We start from the raw sequence: 26,604 nt of genomic DNA, 5'->3' as shown, positions 1-26,604 counted from the left end.
AATAAATGTTTTGCAAAGGTAAAATATACTATTAGGCTCTAAAGACAATTTAGTTGATTTCTTTTGTTCAGAGCACTCTATTTTCCCATATGCAAAGATATTTCTTATTTGCAAATACAGTAATATGCTTCATTAATATCTTTTAAAATATACATATTCTGTTTTTATAGACATAGTCTTAACACACATCTGCTTTATTATATAGTACTTATTGACCTACAATACATCATACAATTCCAGTTTAATATTATGACTATCCAAAGAATTTCTGTGTAAACAAATCAGTTTGGTTCCAGATCTTTTGGATCCCTTCTCAATATTCTTAGATTAATATGCAATTCATATGAACAACTTCTCAAAAAAGAAACTTCCTTGTCAAACACTGAGAGAAAACATTTCATTTTCAAGCCATTCTAAGAGAGAGGGTGTTTTTTTAGGTTAGCACTTAGTACCCTACAGGGGCTCACCTAAGGGAGAATCAGACAGGGTAAAGGCCCCAAGTCAATGCAGACCGGCAGACTGTGATGAAAGTGGGCAGGGACAAGGCATCATGTTGAAGGCTTTTTGGAAAAGGGAAAATGTGGCAAAAAAAATTCACAGGAAGATAATTCATTCTTACTTCATGCATATATTAGTCAGTGTCCAAAATAGCTGGCGTCTCTTTCTGTTTCTCCCTATCTCTTTCTATGTGTCTTTCTCTCACACTCCCACCTCCCGCAACACACACAAAATATGCTGCCAGGAAATTTCTGGGCAATACAGGAAATGCTCTGTTTTTCATTACTGTTCTTAATATCTTCCTGTTCATTATCTCTCCATGTTCTTTCCATATTTAGTTATGCTGTTCTGCATCCACTGTCATGATGGACCTACATGTGTAGTAGCAGAAACAGACCAGGGAGCATCAACGCTTCAATGTTAATAATGATAATCAATAACACTTGTTGAGGAATATATATGCCAGGTACTGTTGTACTGTACTATGCAAATTGACTCATTTAATCCCAACAGCAAGTATATCGGGTATTTTCTATTATTATCCTCATTTGACAGAAGAGGAAATGGAGGCAGGAAGAAATCAAGGAATTTACTTAAGGTCACACAGCTAGTAAATGGCAGAATAACTGAAACCAATTAGTTTGTCTCTGCAGCTCACTCTTAACCAACCTTTCTGCTGATAGGTCATCCCTTCTGGTTCCACTGTCTTCTCATAAGAAAAAAAGAACCCTCAATGATAAGGAAGCTAACTTTCAAGACAAAGTTTTCTTTCTTTTTGCTAACAAAGCTAAAGAAACACACCTTATATTCAGGGAAGTGTTTTTTTCCAATTCAACTTAAACCCTGACTAGATAACTACATTCCACTCTAATTAACAATAAAATTGGTATTTAAAAAAATGCCACTTAACCATTATAAAATTTCAAGCTAAAGAGCAAAATAAAAGAGGGCTGATGGCTGACAATTACAAATGAGTTTAATTTGTGTGTCACGTGGACATGGAGAAAGCTGTGATCAGTCTGAAATAAATAATTAAAGCAAAACTCTGCTGTTACAGCCTAAGGAAATCAAAAGTTAACACTTTTCTTCTTTTTAGTCAATTAACATTTTATTACATATTTCTGCCTGGAGACTAAATCTCTGGCAATACTGGTCTATGTGTGGAATGCAACACCAAGAAAACACATACACACAGAGAGAGAACCCAATATGTGATAAAACTCAACATGATGCCTTGGCCCTGCCCACTTTCATCACAGTAGATTACAGCATGTAGTAAAGACTGCTTTCTTAATGAGATGACATGCACTTCTCTTAATGAAATAACCAGATTATAGAACTTTGCAAGACATGTAATCATTAATATCCTCTTCAACATTATCAGTGCTATTGTTACTTGTACTAGTCCTTGCTGACCTCTTCTGTCTCATCACTTCACACTTAGCCTCACATTCTATGCTTCAGCCCTGCAGACTCAAACTGTTTCAGTACCTGAGGTTCAGGTACTCAAGTCTTCCCAATATGTGTTTTCCATTCTGGTGGGAACCCTCTTCTTTGTCTTTCACTCCTCCATCTGTATTTTCAACTTCCATTCTGCTTCCTCAGGGAGGCCAAGCTTGAATCCTGATACTGAATTCTATACTTTAGCTATAACTCCCATGGTTGCCTGCACAGGCAACACCTGATTGTGAATGACTTTAATGCCTGTGAGAAAGACTGTAAGTTGTCAGGACAAGAAAAGCGTTTCTTCCTCTCCCCACCACTTTTCACAGTGGCAGACACATAGTAGGTCTGCCATTAATACTTCATAATCAATGAAACCATACAAGGCAGATTCCAAGAAATACTTATACTATGTGACTCTTAAAATTAGGCAGAATAACTGATCTCCTGTATTGTAGTACAGATATAGAAAATGTGACACATTAATTCTTCTTTTAATGTTTATTTATTTTAATGTTTAATGTCAGTGCAGAGTCTGACATGGGGCTTGATCCCAAAGACCATGAGATCATGACCTGAGCCCAAATCAAGAGTCAGATGCTCAACTGACTGAGCCACCCAGGTGCCCCACATTAATTCTTTAAGAGGGTTCACCTATGAAAAGTAACTTTTTTCCAACCATTGGATTAATGTCTAACAATATTCAGGAGATACTTTTCATAGTTCATAGTTCATATATAGACAATGAAAATTAATCAATGATCATATTTTAATTACTGATTCAGGGTATACTTTGTATGCTTAAAGAAACTGAGATTGCCCAAAAATCTTTTTAAATCCATAACTAGATTTTAACACTTACAGCAAAAATGCCTTCCTATAAGCAACAGGCTACTATTTTAAAATAATTACTGGTTATGTGTCAGAAGAACCCACCCCAATTCCAAAATTACAAGGTCTACATATGTCTAAATTACCACAAAGCAAGATTTTAGGCTCAGAATCCCTATTCTACTTAAATTTTTTATACTTTGACAAAGGATTTTCAATCAAATGTCACAGTATATTTTTCCCTCTATAAAATTTTTCCTTCTGCTGAACTTTAAACTTGCATTTTTTAAAGGATCAGTTTCTTCAAATCAATGTCTATTCTAACATATACACACAAAATTAATTACTAAACTTATACAGTGATGTCTTCTAATCTTTGTTAGAGATATGGAAGAGACTTTCCAATAAAGACCACTTAAAATATTCTTATTTTAAAACAAACTTATTTTTTCTAATTCATTACAATGTGCTCAATACATTTAGCAGGGTAATTGTCCTTAAAATATAAACAATAAAACAGTATCAGATTAATGATTCCAAATCTCCAGTAATACATGTGTGGTAGCATTACTAGGAAGTTAATGTAATGACCAGAGAAACCTACTCAGTCAGCTAGCCTGGAGTTCTGGGACCATCAGTGCCATCCAAATCCATGAGTCCCTATGGCAGGTCACCAATTGCTACCCAAGTTTAAACATTCATAAGGACATCTACAGGTCCTGACAGGCTGGTATCCCCAGGACAGTATAAGCCCTTTGATTGGCAGCTGTTATCGGGGCCAGTACAACAGTGAGGTAAGTGAGGCATCCATGGCACAAAATTTAAGGAGGTACTCATTTGCACGGTCTTGCAAGTACTATCTCAGTTTCCCAAAATGGAGTTCTAACTGGCCTTGCCTGTCTTAACCCTTCTTCCTTACTTTCTCTGACCCAAAATAGAAACTTACTCCACCTTCTCTCCCCACTTCCAACACACCTCATTTGAGAACCTGCTGGATGGAGGAGACGATCATGAATTCTGTTAGATCCAAATTCAAAATCAGACTTTATGGGATGGGGAAGTTTTACTATAATTCCTTCTCCTTCCTCCTAAAATGTGCACATGTTAAGCAGAGAGGCCACTAGTTTTGATTTCTTGAAGAAAAGATGTAACAACAGAAAGCAATAAGACCAAGAGAGCTTCTGTGAGACTTAAGATTTCAGAAGTCAGATTTTCAAGGAATCTGAAAGAACTTGAGTGATTGACAATGGATTTAAGAGGAAATGAGTAATGAGTTAAAAGTAAATTTTCTTCTCCACTCCTACCTTCCTATCTAAACTATATAAATATTTTAAGAATGGAAAGATAAGATGAGGATACATAAAAAAAGGAGGGGCCCAGAAATATTGGTAGATTCACAGAAAAAAAGATCATTGCCAAGCTACTCAGGCTGGCAAATACTAGTCATGCACACGGAAATCATGAGCTCGAGAACCTATCAGATGAAGCCCCGGGAAGAGGTGACTGAACTATGGAAGTTTCCTGAGCCCCAATGCTGAATGACTGTCATGTATTCACGAGTGGCTTAAAAGTAGTACAGAGGCAGGGAACAAAAAGGGATCTCATGAAAGGGAATGAGGGATAAATTCTACATCCCCCATGATGGTTAGTAAAGGAAACATATAATGAAGAATCAGCTGGGCTCACCACATCTACCACACTTGTCACCAAATCCCAGGGAAGTCAGATGTTAGCCCAGAGAAATAAGGAGGGGCAGGGGGAGCAGAGGGGTAAAAATTCTAAAAGTGACAATGACTAAGTTTCTACTCTTAGAAAAGCTCAAAATAGAATTTAAGTTTGGTTACAGAAAAATAAAGGAGGTTATATTTCCTGTATGCCTGAGTTTCTAGTGTGATACTTGTGTTCTCTATACAATGCGTTTTTCACTTATTGAAGAAGGCATTAAGTTGCAAAGAATCTTGGTTTGGGTTATTTTATTTTTATTTTTTTTATTTCAGAAACCCCTTCAGGCACTGAGTCTATTTTCAGAAGAATGCTATTGTCAGCAATCAGGAAAGCAAGCTCAAGCTTGAGAAGTTGTTTTAAAATATGGTGTAAGAAGAGGAGAGAGTAGAACAGGAATTACTTTCTTACTGTGAATGTGGTCAAAAATTCATTTAACTTTGGAGCTTAAAAAAAGGAATTCATATTGTGAATTTGCTATATATCAACATTGGGACCTGCATTCTATGTCAAGTTAACAGAATCAGGTAGCTGGGTTATCAAAGCAAGAATAATTCCACCTTCCTTTTCTGAATGAGGTTGAGCGATTATTAACTATGTGGATTTTATTTCTTAATAGTCATGTAAGCTTGAGAAGGAAAAATGGACCCCAGCACATAAAGCAAATCATAAGGATAATTTCCAAAGTACAAAAAATAACCACATTTGGAAATCAAGTATTAGAAGAAAAGCACAATGACCTGTCCTTCCTTGTAGGAACTCTCTCACTTCTTTCATGGCTCTCATCTCACCCCACATGGTGTTTCTTAGATAAATTCTCATCTCTGCCTGCCCTTGCCATGCTGGTATTCAGTGTCATGCTAAGCCACACTGTGGCCTGAGGCAAAAGGAAAGAGGTATGGTTTTATATACATGTTTTACATATTCTTGGATTATTTATCTTGTTTACTGAGTCTTTCAGTGTCCCTTATGTTTTGTACCTCAAGCCAGTACCTCACTTGTCTCTCCTAATCCCACCCACAGTTCTCAAAGATCTAAGCTTCAAACTCTTCCCACTCTCTATACTTCCTGGGAAACTCTATCTACAGGCTTTATACCCACATATACTCTGATGACTCAAAACTTTTCATCTTCATTCCTGACTCCTTTACTGAGCTACAACTTTTGAACTAAATAGGATATACCCAGGTACAAGAAACAAAAGATCACAAACTGAATTCACTATTCTCCTCAGTTTTATCTTATAAACAACTAAATGTACACATAAACTCTCAAGTCATATTTATTTTACCTCCTGTTATGGACTGAATATTTGTGTCCCCTCAAAATTCATATATTGGAATCCTAACACCCAATGTGATGATATTATGAGATAGGAAGTGATTAGGTCATGAAAGCTGAGTCCTCATGAATGGGATTAGTGCCTTTATAAAAGGGACCCAGGAACGCTCTCATCTCTTCTGCTATTTGAAGACACAGCAAGAAAACGGCCATTCACGAAGCTGGCAGCAGGCCCTCACCAGATACCAAATCTGCCAATGCCCTGATCTTGGACCTCCCAGCCCACAGAAGCATGAGAAATAAATGTTTGTTGTTTAAGCCATCCAGTCTATGGTATTTTTTGCTATAGTAGCCCAAGCAAACTGAGATAATCCTAAATACATTCAAATGTATCTTCTCTCCTACATACCCACTGCCCCATATTCTATTGTCTTCTAGCCTTCTACACAAGTCTGAACTTTACCTCCCATTTTCCTTATTAAATCCATCTTCCCCTATGAAAGTTAGACTAATTCAGCCAAAGGCAAATTTGACTGAATTACACTGATAATTAAAACTCCTTAATAGTTCTTCCTTTGAAAGAGTACTATTGTTATTTACTGATATTTCTGTCTTCTTCAAAAGAATGTGAGACCTTCTTGGCAAGGCCTATGCCAATCAAATTCATCTTCATTCTACTGTAGTAAGTGGCACAATGGCTGGCCCATTTTATAAACAGGCAATGAATGCAAAAACAAACAAAAAGTAGTGACTAAAACTGGGAACCTCATCCAGGAAAAAAATAATGATTTATCAAAACCTACACATTACTGTAGTCATTTCATAGAATGAAAAAAAAAGTCAATGATTTATTTTTATTTACTTATTCAAACAATTTTACTTAAAAAGATCTGGTGCCAGATTACGAGTGCAACCTCTGGTTCCACCATGCAGTAGTGGAATCCTGGACAGGTTTCTTAAATTTCCCTGTGCTTCAGTTCCCTTATCTATGAATGGAAATAAAATACAGTACCCTCCTCATAGGATGGCTCTGAGGATTAAATGAGCTAGTTCATTAAAAGCACTTTAGACAGATTTGCAATTAGCAAATTCTTACTATATACTATGGCTTATTATTATTTTTTTACTGTGAGCACTTACTATGAGTCACATGTTTAAAACAAAGTAGCTAAAGTTCTTAAAAATGTCTAATAATTGGATGTCTTCAACTACCTTCTCTTTTTATTTTCACCCAGTTTTCTGATTTGTAACATTTTCAGGTCTTCAAATATTGCTAATGGAAAATGAGTGCAAAATATTTATGCAATTACGACAGTTCAGCATTTTCAAAAATGGCAAAAATAAACAGCAGTTATGGAACACCTGCTTAAAAGATACTGGAAATAACTGCTTCGTGCTTCATTAACCAGTATAAACACATTTGCCAGTTTAAATCCCCTACTGAATTCAGAATTTCCAATTAGTACTAGAATGGTATCAAACTGCCAAGGGAAGAAATTCCTTGGGAAAAAATTTCAGAACTGCCATTCGCAGAGCACTTTTACAGGTCAAACAAATGCCTATCTTCTAAGAAGCCTATAAATTTGTTTGTTAAAACTAAATTTGCACCTATTTTAATAAACAATTTAGACTGGAATTTATAATTTATTCATCTTTGAATGGCATTCAATACAGTGCCTGAAATATGGTTGTTTCCAGAACCAAAATGGACAAAGATAACCAGATATGAACAGAAGGTAATACAATGGCTCAAGAGAAACTTCTTCCCTGGGAATTCAAAGAGACCCAACCCACAACCCTAATGCACATATGCAAAGAGTGGTAAGTCAGTGATTATCTGAACTAAATCAAAACAGAAAATTATAAAGCCAAAGCAAAATAGTTAGTAAATAAAAAAAAGCATAAATAAATAAAACCTTTGTATTTGGTGGTCGGGAAGTTAGCTGAAAATGATCTCTTTGGCTATCTTCAGAAATGATATTAAGATTACTGGTAAAAAAAAATGTGACAACCAATACAATCCATCTTTTCCTTAATTCTGATGATTCTACTTTCTAATAATCTTACTTGTCTTTTCTTTTTTGTTTTTTTTTTTTTTATAAATTTTTTTTTTCAACGTTTTTTATTTTTATTTTTGGGACAGAGAGAGACAGAGCATGAACGGGGGAGGGGCAGAGAGAGAGGGAGACACAGAATCGGAAACAGGCTCCAGGCTCCGAGCCATCAGCCCAGAGCCTGATGCGGGGCTCGAACTCACGGACCGCGAGATCGTGACCTGGCTGAAGTCAGACGCTTAACCGACTGCGCCACCCAGGCGCCCCCCTTACTTGTCTTTTCTAAGGAAGCCAGGTGATATACTAAAAAGGATGTACTAGACCCAGATGACCTGATTTCTAGATCTGACTGCAACACTGAGTAATTTTAATATGCTTAAGTAAATCATTTAACATTTTCAGCATAGTCCTCATCAGTAAAACAAGGAGACAAATCTGAATTGTCTATTTACATTATGGTAAAAACCAAATGTAATATGCAAAGGTACTCTGGAAACTGTATAGCACTATATAAGAAAATATGTAATCCTTATGTCCAGTATATAAATAATATGTGACAAAAGGATCCTATTCATTCATGCATTCATTCGGCAGATATTTACTGAGCACCAACTCTTCTAGAAGCTGGGAACACAGCTTATGCAACGGAACACATGATGAACAAAACACAAAAATCCCTGCCCTCCTACACTTTATATTCCAGCAGAAAAGGGCAGAAAATAAACAAAATTAGCAAGTAAAAAGTGATGAGTGCTAGAAGAAAAATTAAGCAGAGAAGTCTAAGGGGAGCTCAAAAGGGGGGCAGGTTAGAGTTTTAAATAGAGTGGCCGGAGAAGGCCTTGCTGAAGTGGCAATTGTACAAAGGAAATTGTGAAAACTCCAAGTGAGCTGTAAAACCACTGAAAGATTCTGAACACAGGAATTTTAAACAGGTTTGTGTATATTAATTAAAGATTCTACCAGGAAAGGCATAAGCATGGAAACTATTTCAAGGCTATTGAAATAAACCAGATGAGAGATGAGAGATAATGGTGCTGGCTTAGAAAGGTTGATAGTGGTGAAGGAGGTAAGAGGTAATAAGATTTGGATACAGACAGAAATTAAAGTGAGGAGAGAAAAATGAGACCACCAACATAATAAGCCTTATGGAGAGACAGAAAGATCTAAGCTCTGAGCATTCTAATATTTAGGGGTGAGAAGATGAGGAATAACCAACAATGAAGCCAAGGAGATGCTAATAATGAAAGAAGAAAACCAAGGAGTTTGATGTTCTATACGCCAAGTGAAAAAAATATTTTAGGAACAAGAGAGTGACGCTGTATCAAGTGCTGCTGATGCGAGCCAAGATTTCACCCTTTGTTTACCAATTTCAATTCATTTTTCCTAAAAGCAAATTTGAAACAGGGATTTGGGTGCAGGTGATTTATGGAGTGAGGGCTATTCAGGAAAAGTACAAGAGGCATAAAGCAGGGTAGGAAGGAGGGAAACTTTCAAAGCAAGGACGCAGTCAGTGGTACCTTCTAGTCATAGCCAAAGCAATAGAGCAAGGCTTAGGAGCATAACAGCCCACGAGAGTTGTCCCTGCCTTGAAGCAAGTGGGCTAGCTTCCTTCAGGATCCTGTCTTCGTCTTTAGTTTTCAGAAATTCAATTATGACATATCTTACTATGGTTTTCTTTGGGTTTCACACAGGTTTTTTGAATTTGTAGGTTTATGTCTCTTTCCCAAATTGGAAAGTTTTTAGTCATTATTTCCTTTTTGAGTATTTTTCAGCCCTGCCCTCTTTCTTTTCTTCCTCTGGATAGTGAGAGAAGTCATTGACATCACAGAGGGTAAGTGGGGATGTGGGCCCTTTCAGTTACTGGCTAGCTAATGGGGATGAAAGTACTGGCTCCCTATTCTTTCACCCAGCAGAGGTGTGTGGGCATCTCATTATCTCATTACAGAATGGAAGTCTAGGCTCTCTTCTCAGCCTTTATGCAATACATAGGGATAGGGCCACAGTTTTTCTTGATGTGTTTGGGTAGAGTAGACAACTTACGGTCTGAAGGTTTTCTGTCTTGCTAGGCTGTTTTTTCCCTGGTATTTTGGCTAGAGAGAGCAGACTTTTGTTAGGATTTGTGTGTGTGTGTGTGTGTGTGTGTGTGTGTGTGTGTGTGTGCACCTGTGTGTGTGAAGTTAGTGTTGCCAGTTCTCTAAATTCTTTAGTCCCAAGACTGAGATATTTCTTCATTTTCTTCATTTATTTTAGGATTTCTAGTTTTTCCAAGACACATGTTTTTTATTTAGTTTTATTTTTAATTATTTAATTAATTTAAGTAAGCTCTATACCCAATATGGGGCTTGAACTCATGACCTCAAGATCAAGATTCTCATGCCAGCCAGGTGTTCCCCCAAGACTGGGAAAAATGCAGAAAAAGAAAAACCCTAGGAACTCACCACTATTTCATTCTTTAGGTTCCATTTCTCTAGCTACTTGGTCTTCTCTCTACCTTTCAAAGTCTTATGTTTGTTTATATACATATAAGGCTTTTGAATTTAGAGGAGTGACTATAAAACACAAATATGAAAATTTGTAAAGTAAAAAATAAATCAGGGGCACCTGGGTGGCTCAGTCAGTTGAGCATCTGACTCTTGGTTTTGGCTTAGGGTCATGGGACCTCAGGGTCATGGGAACTCAGGGTCATGGGATGGAGCCCCATGTTGAACTCCACACTGAGCATGAAGTCTGCTTAAGATTCTCTCTCTCTCCTTCTGTCCCTCTCCCCCCTCACTCTCTCTCTCTAAAATAATAAAAAAAGAAAAGAAGAAAAGAAAAGAATCTTTTGGTTATACTTTTAATCAATTCTTCATGCAAACACATAAGAACAATAATGAAAAGGAAAGGAGCCACATTCTTTAACTGCACTGAGAATAACTTTCAAACCTTCGCTCCATATTTCCACTTTGGGAATGAATTTCACTGTGTTTTGTTAATATAGGTGTGTCAAATAGAATTTTCAAAATGGTATACATCCAGAGCAATAAATCTGATCTTATAGATTAAGATTATTTTAACATGAATTTAAAGCTTTCATTTTTCTACTAATACTTGATTATATAAAACTTGAAATATACAAAAGTGCAAAGAAAACAAAGGTAATCACTATTAACATTCCATTATATTTTCTTTTTTTCTTTGTGAATATATGTCTAGGTGAATATGTGTGTATAAGTGCACACAATCATTCTTAAATATAATGTTTCATGCCTTTTCCTTATAATATATATTGTAAGTATTTTTCCAGATAATTATTTTAAAAATAATTTCCATGATTGCACAACTTACTGCTGAATGGATCTGCCCTGATTTATTTAACCACAACTCAATGCTTGGAATTCAGTGGGTTTTCCCCACATTTTTCTCTACCAAATAAATAATGTTGGAAAAAGCTTCTTTCTACTTAATTCTTTATCTACATTCCTAATTCTTTGTTTAGGATAGTTTACTACAAGATAAATTATTGGATGTAAGTGTTTGATAATTTAAAAATATTGTTATGGACTGAACCATATCCCCCACAAATTTATATGCTAGAGTCCTAACCCCTAGTACCTGAGAATGTAATTGTATTTGGAGACAGTCTTTACAGAGATGACTGAATTAAAATGAGGTCATTAAGAGGGGGCCCTAATCTAGTATTAGTGTCATTATAAGAGGAAATTTGGATACAGGCACACACAGAGGGAAGACTATAACAAAGACACAAGGGAAAACCAAGAGAGAGGACTCAGAAGAAAACAACCCTGCTGACACCTTGATCTCAGATTCCTAGCCTCCAGAACATTGAGAATTTCTGTTCTTTAGGCCACCCAGTCAGTGGTACTTGGTTATGGCAGCCCTAGCAAACTAAGACAGGTGTTGATGAATATTGCCAAAGATACTGTCAAATTGCTTCTCTCAGAATTTGTGCCAATACATTTAATGGAGAAGACCCACCTCACTGAATCTTTACCAATTATTAAAAAATCTGATAAAATGAGACACTCAATTTACAGGATAACATTTTGGAATAAAATGCTAATTTCATAAAATAATAATAAAATGATAAGAAAGCCTCTCTTTCTAAATAAAACTCTGACCATAAATAGTTTAATAATATATAAATGAGACCCTAGAGAAGTCATTTAACTTATCAGGGTCAAAGTTCTCATACCTTTAAAATGATTTGGACTTGATAATCTTTAAGGGCTTTCTACATTTGAAATTTACATGACTCTTTTTTCAGTGCCCTGCAATTATTCATACTGTAATATAAGATCTTAGAGTCAGTCTATCCTTTGATATAATTTAGACCACACTAGTCTTCTTCCAGAGACCTCATGATATTAGAAAGCAAATTCACCAAACTGGTACAAGGAAAACTGAACTCCAACCCAGCTTTGCTATTAAGTGGCTACATAATCATCTCAAGTCACATCATTTCTTTGTATTTCTATTTCTTCTTTTCATTCAAAAACCTTTCCTGGATGTCCAATGACAAAAATTTTTGAATCAGATGTATACATACACAATGAGCACATGTCCTCAATTTCCATCATCAAAGAGTTCATATGTAAGGAAGAAAGAAGTACATAAACTAAAATCATTATATTAGACAGTATAAGCAAAGCACCAAAGAAGCCAATGTTAAATAAGCTAATACAAATAATTGTTTAAATAAATGATTTGAGAAAACTCATTTGGGGGAAACTAATTTTGGGAAATTGGGTAAAAAGGAAATTGATTTCCAATTTTAAAAATGTATGCCTCCTAAAGTCGTATTTTAAATATTGCCTTAGAGTTTGTACTTAATCCCCATTTATGGCCTCAAAGTGCCAGCCCTGTGATAACCTCATAGAATCAGTTAAATAACATTTCAGCAATCAGTAATCTCAGACATTTTTCTCCTGTACCTCACTTGGAAATATTAAATGTTTATAGTATTCCCCAAATATTGCTCATATGTTCCCCAAAACCACATCATACAATAGCTTGTATATGCCAGTGTACTCTTCTTCAGCTAAATTATATCTGTAATATGGAAACTCTTCTGTATCATTTTATTGTTACACAAAACAATTTTCAAGGATTTTAATTTAATTTTTTTCATCATAATAATTGTACTCTTAAATCCCCAACACCTATTTCATCCATTCCCCTCACCCACTTCCTCTGTGGTAACCATCAATTTGTTCTCTATAGTTAAGAATCTGTTTCTTAATGTGCTTCTTTTTTCTTCTTTTGATTATTTGTTTTCTTAAATTCCACATATGAGTGAGATCACATGGCCTTTGTCTTTCTCTGACTGACTTATTTGCTTAGCATTATACTCTCTATATTCCATTGTGTGTGTGTGTGTGTGTGTGTGTGTATATATATATATATATATATATATATATATATACACACTACATCATCTTTATCCACTCCTCTATCAGTGGACACCTGGGGAGGGGGGCTTCCATAGTTTGACTATTGTAAATAATACAGCAACAAACATAGGGGTGCATGTGTCTTTTCAAATTAGTGTTTTTGTATTCTTTGGGTAAATACCCAGTAGTGGAATTACTGGATCATATAGTAATTTTATTTTTAATTTTTTGAGAAACCTCCATACTATTTTCCACAGTGGCTGCACCAGTTTGCATTCCACCAATAGTGTAAGAGAGTTCCTTTTTCTCCACGGCCTCACCAACACTTATTGTTCCTTGTGTTTTTGATTTTACAAAAGAATTTTAAGAGAAGGTTTACGGATTTTTAAGAAAATAAATTTTGGCACCACACTAAACATATAATTTCTTAGTTGTTTCAATAGATTTTCAAGCAGTAAAATTAAAAACATTTTTGAGATTATTCAAATAAAAAATATCTAAAGTATGAAAAAATTACAGCTGTACTTTACACATATTTAATTGTATTTCTAAGTATATGTAAAATCTTGTTCTACAATGTATAGGATGAGATTATTTTCCATGTGAAACAATCTATCAGTGGTACTTACAGAGCAGTTTTTATCAGTATTTCTTTTCCAATGTTTCTTGTCTACTTTCTTGGCTGAAGTGGAACGCAGCGCTGCATGAGTTTGTGTTCGAGGATTTAGAGCCAGGATACTCTGAAGACAGTATAAACAACATATAAACATCTATGTTGGCATATAAAAAAAATCAAAATTTTATTTTAAGATTACTCACCACTCACTCCAAAGACTTATACTGAACATGTTGTTTTCTCCTTCTACTATTGTAATTCCACCATAAGCTTATCTAAAGTAATCATTTGCTAGGTGATATACTCACTGATTTTATAAGAATACTTATTGATCACAATATGAAGGATTTAAAAATCACATAAACCATACTGAAGACTCTTTAAGATAAATTTTATACATAGTATTTTTAGATGAGAATGAAATCATAAAAGATGCAGATTTTATTTGAGCGTGTAATAACAACACTCCCCATTTTAAGTTTTTAGAATTTACAAATTGCTTTCACATGCATTACCTAATTTAATTTAATAATAGCTACTATTATTTCAAAATTTTGGATAAGCAAATACATTCAAGGTGCTTAAGTAACCTATTTGAGATCTCACAATTAATATACTAAAGGGACTGAATTAGAACTCAGTTCTTCTCTGTATTAAGCTTACATTCAAATTTACCCAAAAAAAGACTATGTTTTACCGTGACTTTGTGATATACAAAAGCAGAAGAGAAAACCTTTTTAACTATGTATGCAAATAAATTAAATGTCACCTGAAAAACTCAATAAAGAATTAATTTCAAAGTACTGTCTTAAGAGAGTATTTAAAAGAAAACCACCAGAGGTCTTCCAAAATGATAGCATGAAGACTTCTTTAGATCAATTCCCCAACAAAATGTAACTGATAAAAATTAGTAAAAATAAAAATCCTTCAAAGTCTCCAGAAATCATCTGAAAGTCAAATAGCAAATGAAGAAACATTTGCTCAAGAAAAATCTACTAAGAATTGGTAAAAACAGTGAAGGTCTATGGCATTTGAAGAATGGCCTGCCCACCCCTCCACCATGCCACAGCTCAGTAAACAGAAATTCTACCTCAGGTGAGTGCAACCAAGAACACAAAGGTCCATCTGCCCCCAGCTTCCAGTTGAGTGTATGGTATTTCCCAGAGAAGGGCAGACTATTAGCATTTCTCATTCCCCCCCCCCCCCCCCCAACCCACTATGCAGCAACTAAACTCCAGAGAGTGCAGCTGAGAAGGCAGGAGCTCCCTTACTTCACCTAGTCCCCACTCATAGAGCAGAGGTTCTACCTCACATGCAGCAAACATGCCAATTACATGGAGAACTAATCACCCTCACCTTAATTTATTCAAGGTTTGGAGTTAATATACCAGGAGAAGCAAACTGAGATCAGAAGGTACTGCCTACACCAGTGCTCTGCTCACAACACAGGAGTGTCAATCTGGGAAAAGCAAGCCACTAAACCACCCCTAGCTCTGTAGCTGTGGCTCAGGGATTTTTTTTGCAGGGTAAGAGGCAAGTCATAAGAACAGGCAGCTCCCCCTAAAACAACTGACTTTATTAGAATTAGTACGTGGGGAAGTTCAAGCCTATGGCTATTCTCAAAAACAGTAAATAGTTTGATGGCAAACAATTAAGAGGAGGGTGATAGCTTCATGAGAGCAATAAACTAAATCATAAGGCAGACAGTTTACCAGAGAGAACCAGGGAAAGAAATAGCTAAGAATAGCTCCCCTAGGATCACAAGAAACCTCAAAGACTCACTTCAAAAACTATTCCTGCAAGGCACCCAAATTTAATTGACTCATACTGTGCAGTAATTTACATTCCAGGACATTGTCAAAAATAATAGAGCAATCAGACAGCAATCAGTAGAAACCAAGAGCTGGGTGTAATACCAACAGAGGTGGGCAGTTTAAAAAAAAAATAGGGGAAAAGGCAAATAAAGCCCTGATAAAACCATTAGCATCCCAGAGTTATTGTGCATACGCCCAAGACTTCACTTTATGCAAATACAATCAGAGGTTCACGTCTTGGGAGAAATAGAGTTCCCTAAAATAGTGCATCAAGTCACTAAACAAATAAGCAAACATCAATAAGCCCCATTTTAGGGGAGAAAGGCTACTATCCAGAATTGCTACAATATTTTATCTAAAATGTTCAATTTTTAATAAATAAAAAAAGTTATAAGATGTTAAAAAAACAGGATTGTGTGACTCACACAAGAAAAAAAGTAAACAGAATCTGCCTTCCAAAGGGCACAGGTATCAGATTCAACACAAAGACAAAGCTTTATCTGTGGTATACTCTACCCAAGAACTGCAGAATCCACACTCTTCTCAGATGTACCCAAAACATTCTCTAGGACAGATCATATGCTAAACCATAAAAGAAGCCTCAATAAATTTTAAAATCATATGAAGTAGTTCTTCAAGCATAATGGAATTTTTATCAATAACAGAAAAAATTGGGGAAATTCACAAACAACATAGATGAACATAAATATTATGCTGAAAGAAGCCAGTTACAAAATATCACATATCATATGATTTCATTTATATATAATGTCCAGAATAGGCAAATATATAGAGACAGAAAGTAGGCTGTGCTCACCAGGGGTTGGAGGATTAAAGAGAAATGGAATGACTGCCAAAGGGTACATGGTTTCTTTCTGGGCTGATGAAATTGGCAGTGGTGATAGAAACACAACTATCAATACACTAACAGCTTTTGAATTCTATACTTTGTATGAGTGAATTGTGTGGTATGTGAATTATACCTCAATAAAGCTGCTATCAAGTAAGTAAATAAATAATCACCAAATATTACATTCAGCAGGTTTCACTGTGTGCTGTATTCACTCTATTAAACATCCCTGGGACTTACTTTATTAGCCCAAAATAAGTGAAAATTATTTTTAGTAATTCCTATACATGATGAACATGAGATTTCTTCAAAATTTACCAATTTAGATGTCTCTGTCTTCTGGATAACAAACACCAAATAGAGCTATGAGTTTTAAATGGTTTATTCCTTATGATGAAATAATGCCAAAACAACATATTAATAAGAGCCAACATTTAAAAATATAACCTCATTTCTATACAAAAAAAGTTGAAAATACTTTCCTATTATACAATAAATGTGGTTTTTTGTGTAGTTATTCAAGCTTGAACCATTACTAATCTCATACATTAATTCAAACTGATAAATAAGAAGATGACATTTTTTAAAGGTAGTTATTGTGACCAACATTTAAAGAAAAAAAAAAAAACACTGGGTAACAGGCAATATGGGTCCATTTATTTTAGTTTTTATTTCACAATCCATATTGTGATAAATGATTATGTTTATCTATGTCAGCATAGTAATGTAATTTTTAAGAATAAACATTCTGAATGCAATTTATTGGCTGCTTATCACAGTAACTTTTCTTTTATATAGCATGAGTAGAAAGTATAACATAACATGACATATTGGGTTAACCTTTTACAGAAAGGCAGTGAGCTGAATTCAATGGATCTTGGGTAAAAATAAATTGGATTGTGGAGAATGGTTACCAAGAATTTGACTTAATGTCCCAAATGAAAAGTGATACAACATAAAAATTCAAAATATAAGTGGTTGAAGGCTGTTAAAAACAATTTTCCAAAGCAAAGACATTTTAAAACTAAAAGTCAATATCATCAACAACTGAATAGCTGGCAGAATAATCCAGGAGAGTTCTAAATTGCATTCATCCTAAGAAATGATCAAAAACAGATCCTAACAAGGTCACAGGGCTCCCTTTCCCATAAATTCAGAATTTTAAGAGGCCTACTATGCCTTTCAGATATGGGGTATATTACTTATAAGGGGGATTTTCTCCCACACAAAGGATCTGACCTTTGGTTTTTCCAATCATTTTTAGTAACACAATAAAACTGTACTAGTGATTCTAAAGGCAAAAAACAAAACAAGACAAAAAAAAAAAAAAACTAAAAACAAAAAAAACAGAATTTAAGAAAATTTCACTATACTATTTCATTTAGTTTAAGAAATGATAGAATATGATCCAAAGACAGATTTACATGTGAGATCAAAGCAAGGTTATGTGTTGTCACTGTGTTGTCTATCAACACTATGCTGGGAAGCGTTGCATACAAACTAGAATTATGCATCTGAAGAGACTTTTTCTTTACTCCTATAGAGGGCACAAAGAGGAGCCCAGATGGACTACAGTCACAGGCCCTCACTTCACAAATAAAAGTATTAAGTCTTAGCTTAAAAATATCAAAACAGCAGTACTATTTGAGCTTGAATTACAACTGTAAGAAGCCACTTGGCCAACACGTCCTCTTTCTAAAAATGTGGCTTTGTTTTATATCACAGTATCAGTTATCTAAACATAATGCATCATTAAGCTTCCCTCACACTTTGCATTTTAAATTATAAACAAATGTTTCCTCTTCAATCCTGGTCATTACTATAATTTTGAGCCATTAACATGTTACACACATACTGACATTTCAGATTTACAGGCTGAACTTGGTAAATTAGATTTTATCTTATTTAAACTATGCTTAAATTTTGTCTTTGATGGCTTTTCCTGAGTCTTCCATAAGTTGTCTCCTACTGCCCATTGCATCAGATAAAAATAAAAAATAAATATAAATAAAAGTAAAAAAATCATGCTTTTCTCTTTTTCATAACTGGCATAAATATCTTCATTTCAATAAAACATTGTATTGTGCTTCCTTTTTGTCCCCAGTAAATATTCTCAACTAACAGGAAAACAGAATTATCTATTGATTAATGCTTTTGTTGAGCATATGTTGCTTCGTCTAGACAACAATCTAACAAATGTTGCTCAATGAAGATCTGAACTTTTCATTACTTACTTGCTTACCAGTCTCTTGCTTATAAGCCCCAATCTCAACCAATTATCTCACCCTTTCCAATGTCCATAATTAGTCATGGTGTAGGGTGAGTTTAAGTAAGTATCTTTAGGAATTTACAAAGGTGTCCTTGGTTCTTGGATAAGCTTAAAACTGCTATGATCAGTCTCATCCTGGGTTGGGAGCAGAAGAGGAGTGAATGCAGCTTCATTCTGCATCCTGTTCCCACACTCAAGATTACTCTGAAGTCTTCTGAAAACCTCAGAAATTCATGCTAAGCAGGCCTAGTAAAGGACTCTCATATTTTTATTATTATTATTTTTTTAATGCACTCTGCTCTTTGGCCAACCTTGACATTTCTTTTAGGTTGGAATATCTTTCCAAGTAACTTTTTTTGTTGTTCATTTTACTAGCTCTATACAAAGGCCAATTTTCCTTTTATATACAATGTCTAAGTCACTGCAGTTAATAATCAATGAAGAAAGGAGTCTATGACAGTCCTAAAACTTACAACTTTCATTCCATTAAGTATTCGCTGAGCAATATGCATAGTGTTTGAGGTTAAATTTGGGCTTAGGCCTTAGTTCTACTATTTTTGCTGGTTATTTAACTCTCAATCCCTCTACTTCTTCAACAATAAAATGGTGATTAGTAATGTACCTTCTTCACAGGGTTGTTTTGAGAGTCAAATAAGACGATACATAAAACAGTCTAGAAGGTGCATGCTGTGTTTACTACCTGTTGTCAGTATATGACAGAACTAGATTTTAGGCTCCACTCAACCAATGTATATGCATGCTCTTGTACTGCCAATTTTGAATATATAAAAGGGAATCATTTTTTTAAGTACAGGAATATAGAAAAAGATGAAGGCAACAGGTGAAAAGGTAACTATAAATGAGAGAGTAAGAAAAAAATAAGAGCTGTATCCAGGTGAAACCAAATCATTGGTCCTGAACTTATCTGTTCCCTAAGCTCACAATTTCAAAGACAGACTGCCTGAAAATGCAATATGCTCTTCACAAATTAAAATGGCAGCATGGAAGGGTCATGAAATTCAAATACAGATGTTTTAAATCCATTACATATAAACAGAAATGCAGATATCATTTTATAATACACACAACAGTATATAACTCATGGACCTTTGTCCCAATATGTTTATAGGTGAATTCCCATTACATTTCCTTCCAGAGAAAGGTTGAACCAAAAGTGATAAATTTATAACATCAAAAAACTCATCAACTAGAAATGAATGAACCTCTTCAGAATGCTAGTCATATTGCCTGGGAAATTTGATTCATTTATACTGAGCAAATAGTTAACTCAAATAAAATAGTTTACACATCTTAAAACACCCCATTCATCATGTCACTCTTACTCAACAAAGGAAGGTCAGCCACATGAAGTTCTTGTCTGACTTTGCAAGGCCCAGTATGTGACTCTCCTTTACTTATACACACCACACACGAGGCACCTCAGTGTTCTCTAAATGGAATAAATGTCTTTTTACTGTCTTTCAGAAAAGACTGAGAACTCAAACACAGAACCATTACTTACACATCTGATATTAATCTCACAATTCCTAATATAAAACAGAACATACCAAAGGTGGTGACTAATTCTGACATAGACATTGTGTTCTACAAGTCAGCTTGGGCTGCTATAAAACAATCTCATAGACTGAGTAGCTTGAACAACAGATATTTCTTTTTCACAGTTCTAGTGGCTGGGAGTTCCAAGAAAATGCTGACCTATTCTGTTACTAGTGAAAGACCACTTCCTGGCTCACAGAGAGCCACCTACTCTCTTTGTCTTCATAGGACATAGAGAAACAGAGATCTCTCTTGGGTCTCTGCTTACAAATGTACTAATCCCATTATGAGGGCCCCACCCTCATGACCCCATCTAACCTAATTACATCCTAAAGACCCTATCTCCAAATAATATCAACTGAAAGTTAGGGCTTCAACACACAAAATTTAAGGGGGACACAAACATTTAGTCCATAATTGTCATGGAAAAAATTCTACTGTCTGTGGAACTGTGCAAATGTTGTAAATACTGGGCATTAACTTAAAAAATAGCTTTATGTTAAGATTGCAAATGGTACCACATTGAGTTTCCATTTTTATTTAGTCAAGAAGAAACCTTGGGGGTGGGCGGTTGATAGGCAAAATGGATGAAGGAGAGTGGGAGGCACAGGCTCCCAGTTATGAAGTAATTAAGCCACCGGGATGAAAGGTACAGCATAGGGAATAGAGTCAATGGTATTGTAATAGTGTTGTATGGTGACAGATGATGTGCTCACTTATGTTGAGCATAGCATAACATATAGAATTGTGGAATCACTGTTGTACACTTGAAACTAATGTAACATTATATGTCAACTATACTTCAATTAAAAAATGGAAGAAACTTCAGAATAAACAAAAGCAGAATATTATGGCTTGCTTAAATTTTAAAGATAAAATAAAAACAATATTAACAAAGAAATTAACAATAGCCATAGGAATATCAAAGCATTAATAATATATATACTAATTTATATACTCCATATATTTTCATTATAAAAACAGAAAATAAGGTATCATATGCAAACACCTTGTGATATCAAACATATTTTGAAAAATCAGAACCTACATGATCTCACTGTTCACAAGTTCAAGCACTACACCAGGCTCTGTGCTGACAGCTCAGAGCCTGGAGCCCGCTTCAGATTCTATGTCTCCCTCACTCTCTGCCCCTCCCCCACTCATACTCATACTCTGTCTCTGTCTCGCTCTCAAAAACAAACATCTAAAAAAATTTTTTTTAAATCAGAACCTATACTACAGTGATTTTCTTTAAAAATTTCACTACTTTATTCATAAACTGTTTACTTAATATAATGTTACAAAATATCCATCCACTACATATTTAAATAAAAGCCAATACAGTATTTTGAAAAGACATAACTATGAAAATCCATGCTAAAATACCATTTTGTGCTGGCAAGAGCTGAATATATATATGAATCTACATATATAAATCCAAGAAAATATTAAGAAGGGACAAAATTGATAAGGATTATTACATTACCATAAAAGAAAAAAAAATTCACCAGTTCATTGGGTACTTATGAAAATTCATATTTTAGAATTTATGCTTTTTCATTCAAGAATAATTATTTTATCCCCAAACTTGCTTTACAGAAAATGGTCTCAAGGTAAAATAAGCTTTAGAGAGTCTTTTTAATTAATATGAAAACTACTATGACTTACCTTTAATCTACTAACATTTATGGATAAGATACACTTGCTTTCAAAAGAGCTGTGTTTACAAGACCAAGAGTCATTTTAGTTCAAGAGATGTTAAGTGTATACCTGCATGCCAAAGATAAGCAATACTGGCCAGCAAACAGAAAAGCTGGAAAACAAAATTTAAGAAGAAAGAAGGAAATAGAGTCTTGGCTAACTGAGTTTTGATTTTTTTTTTAATTAACTAAATTGAATAAGTACCATGATTTTCATGTTCACAAAAAAGTAATAAATCAAAGATTGACTAGTTGCCCTTCATCCACGTGAATAAGAGCAAAAAGAGAACATATGGACTACCAAGTGACTTATATCAAAAATAAGAACTAAAATGATTTTTTAAATGATCTATGAATTTTTTGGATTTCTTAGAATGAAGGATCATCATAAGATACATTTTCTTTTGAGAAGGGTAAGAATGGAACAGAGTGTATGGCGAGTTAGGAAGTTGAAATATAACCAAGAAAATGAAACATGTGAAAACACTTATTATTATGCTAAAGGTCTTGGTTTAATTTTTTTTTTTTAACGTTTATTTATTTTGGAGACAGGGAGAAACAGAGCATGAACAGGGGAGGGTCAGAGAGAGGGAGACACAGAATATGAAGCAGGCTCCAGGCTCTGAGCTGTGAGCACAGAGCCCGACGCGGGGCTAGAACTCACGGAGTGCAAGATCATGGCCTGAGCCGAAGTCGGATGCTTAACCGACTGAGCCACCCAGGTGCCCCTAAAGGTCTTGGTTTAATTCTTAATTCTCCATTATTTTTACAGAGTATTCAATACTATGTTAATTCACTTTTCTATCCAGAAACTCATCTACTTTAGTCCCTGACATCATGGTATGAATACCACTCTTTCTATTCACTATTTTTTACTTTTGTAACTTCCATTTCCCCTCCTGACAACAATTAAGGGTTCTTGAACCTCTACTAAATGCCTTCCACTAATGACTACTTTTCTAGAGCTGAATTTTATATCCATATTCCAAACCCGGAGATCTCTGCCTTGATCTACAGTCATCCACTTCACTGGATGCCAAATAGTCCACTTGTATGTTCTATCATTATCTCAATTCCTTAATACCACAAATAATGCACTGTCTACCCCCTCAACTTTTTAACTCCATTTGACTCCTGCCAATACCACCACTTCTCTAGTAAAATAGTCTTCATACTGTGTCAGTCAATAACAACTACTTTTGTTCCTTAAACCCACATAATGCCAGTCAGTGTTAGTCACATCTGGGCTGCCTTTGTATTTCTTATTTCTCCAACCTACTGCAGATCCTTACTGCAGAATGCTTGGATTGTAATAGAACAGTACTCTCCTTATTGAACTATTCACCTCAAGTCTGTGCTTTCTTCTCTTTCCTATATGACAGTCCCCATATACACATATAAATGCATGTGTGTGTGCACACACACACAAAGTTTAAATGGCTCCCCATTACATACATAATACAAATAAAAACTATCGCCTTACTATTACAGCCTCATGCCCACCTATTACTTGAACATATCTTCACCTCACCTATGCATTGTTTATTGAGTGTATGTACATCCATACCTCTGCTGGCATCACTCTCTAGATGTAGGATACACCCACTTTATGTTAGTTTAAGTGATAACTTTTAAGTTATAACTATGAAATATTTCCTCCAAAATTAAAGAAGCACTGTCCCTCTCTCCATTTAGATTGTATCCACAAACTTGTAGAGAAACTAATGTCATTCATTTGCTACACATGATATATTAAGTAATCGTTCATATATATATATATATATATATATATATATATATATATATGCATATATGCCCTCTCCCATCAAACTGGCTACTAAAACCCTCAAAAGCAAGGATATATTTTATATATCCCCCTGTCCTCAAAACCAAGCATACTTCATCAGTGAAAATTTGCCAATAAAAACACTGTTAATGGAAAATTTTTCTAGCAGAACAATAACACCAAAAAGCAGCAAGAAACTTCCACTGGAGAATAAAATGACTTTAATGCTGCCAAATCAAATAGAATTCTGTTTTCTTCTTAGTGTTCATTCTATTGCAGAGGACAAAGAGAACACCATTCAGTACTTGTCAGCAGTTATACAAATTTTAAGCCATATAATCATTAACTTCTCCAAAATGGGAAGTCAGTGTTTTCCTCACTTTCACTGAAGGGTTTAATCATGCAACTCACTTGCTGAAGCAGCAGTGAAACACTTTGGACTGAACCTTGAAATCTGCGGTAATATAAAGTCAGCAACAAGTTCTGACAAGAAAACAAATGAATTACTTGTTTTATGCTCTTCAAATGTTCTCAGGACAAAATTTTGGATTTTATTATACAACACAGACACTTCCAACATGTGAAAGACATGGTCCCTACAACAAAGAAGCTGGAGACCACTGGAGACAGCAGAGACACCAAAATAAAAATAAAGTGGTTTGAGTACGTTCGTGCTGCAAGGTGCTCAACCCAGAAGGTGAGTCTAGGAAAGGCTATATTTGGAAGACTTATGTTTTTAAAAATTTATATGTAGTGGGGCACCCTGGATGGCTAGGCAGTTAAGCATCCGACTCTTGATTTCGGCCCAGGTTATGATCTCACAGTCATGAGACAGAGCCCTGTATTGGGCTCCATCTGAGCATGGACGTTGCTTGGGATTCTCTCTCTCCCTCTTCCTCTGTCTCCCCCCTCAAAAAAGTGTATCTAGTAATCTTTAAAATAAAAAGGAGATCCTTGAAGCAATCTCCATTAAGAGAAAGTATGATCTTTTTTTTGCAACAATAAAAAGCCAGAAAATACCTAGCAGAAAAAGTTAAATTACAGTCTGTCTACAGTCAAGTGTACCTATACCTACAGTGTCTGTATATAGCTTGACATACATACCTACCAAAAATCATGTTTGAAAGGATTTTTAATGATATGTAAAAAATACTGTTTTTATAATGCAAAGTTTTTAAAAGAAGAAATTGAATCTATATCTGAAATAAAAACAGTTCTATTAGACACAATTTTGCATATTAAATAATATTTTTAAATAATATAAAATTCATGTACATAATTACTATTTAAGCCACTTTTGTTCTCTAAATTAACAAGTGATATCTTATATTCTTAATTAATGCCCTTTGAGTGCCTACAGAGAATGGTCTCCATTTAAAAAGCAGTATTAGGTACTGGAAAATATTCAGTATGAAGTCAGATCAAGATACTGTATTTCAATTCTTTAACAAAAATGACCTAGGAGCATTCCAACTTATAGGCATTAATATCTCACTTTAAATAACTTAAATTTAAACCTAAAGCAAGATATAAAGAAATGATGCCTCTTGTACTAATCTTCATTTATAATTAAATACTACTTGACCTAAACTGGTTTCCTTCCAAGGATAAATAAAATTAACTCTTTGCATCTACTTTGGGGCTTCTGGATTTAGTATATTTGAATTGGAATGGACTTTAAATATTAACATTTGACTGCCTATCCTAATTCAGAAATCCAATTCCAAACACTCATTGAACTGTATCACTCAAATTTATCAAAGAAATACAACAAAGTTTTAGTCTCTTTAGTATATATAAGGCTTACATAAATTAATAAGAAAACAAAAAAAATGCTAATAAATAAGAAAAGGGCAAAAACACTTCACAGAGGAATGCATGCATATTTCTAATCTAAGAGGAACAAAGAGAGAAATGTTCAGCCACCCATTGTGTCTTCATTGCAAGTAAGTCTCTGTTTCTGTCACCACTGGAAATGCTCTTGCCAAGTCTCTGATGATGATCACACTGCCCAGTACTTCTCTTTGTGCTTATGTCCTTACACATTTTATTTTTTTTCATGTTTACTGCCTTTTTTCAATTTTTATACCTTTATTGAGATATAATTCACCACACAATTTACCCATTTAAAGTGTTCAATTCGATGGCTTTTAGTATATTCAGAGTTGTGCCACAGTCATCATTATAAATTTTCATCAATGCCCCCACAAAATTCATAGCCATTAGCAGTCACTTTCCACTTTCCCCAAACTCCCAGCTTCAAGGAAACCATTAATCTACTTTTGACACTACAGATCTGTCTATTCCCTTTATCCAGGTTTACTGAGATATAATTGATAAATAATAATTATATTTTTAAGATGTACAATGTGGTGTTTTATATACATGTATATCATTAAATGAATACCACAATCAAGCTAATTAACATAACCAACACTTCACAGCTACTGTGCTTGTTTATTGTTGTTTTGTTTCATTTTTGTTGGGAGAACATTTATAAATCTATTCAGAGTAAATTTTAAGTATACAATAGAGTATTAACCAACTAAAATCACCATGCTGTACATATTAGATCTCCAGAACTTGTTCATACTGTATAAATGAAGGTTTGTACTCTTTGACCATCATCTCTCCATTTTCTCCACCCCAACCCCTGTAAATCACCATTCTACTCTCCACTTCCATGAGTTTGACTTTTCTGGATCCAAGGTATAAGTGACATCATGTATTATTTGTCTTTCTATGCCTGGATTATTTCACTTAGTATAATGTCCTCCAGATTCATCCATG

The 26,604-nt window shown here is 34.8% G+C and overlaps 1 protein-coding gene across 3 annotated transcripts in view; it reads right to left on the bottom strand.

Moving 5' to 3' along the window:
* Positions 1 to 26,604, bottom strand: part of DPYD (dihydropyrimidine dehydrogenase) — an 848,382-nt gene that overhangs the window by 792,824 nt on the left and 28,954 nt on the right. For all 3 annotated transcript variants that reach the window (XM_049618417.1, XM_049618415.1, XM_049618418.1), the window contains exon 2: positions 13,852 to 13,962. In XM_049618417.1, the coding sequence (XP_049474374.1) occupies positions 13,852 to 13,962 (111 nt within the window). The remainder of the gene's footprint in view (positions 1 to 13,851; positions 13,963 to 26,604) is intronic.

This window comes from Panthera uncia (assembly GCF_023721935.1).
Source record: "Panthera uncia isolate 11264 chromosome C1 unlocalized genomic scaffold, Puncia_PCG_1.0 HiC_scaffold_4, whole genome shotgun sequence".
NCBI classification, from domain to species: domain Eukaryota; kingdom Metazoa; phylum Chordata; class Mammalia; order Carnivora; family Felidae; genus Panthera; species Panthera uncia.
This window is presented reverse-complemented; position numbering and strand designations above follow the sequence as displayed.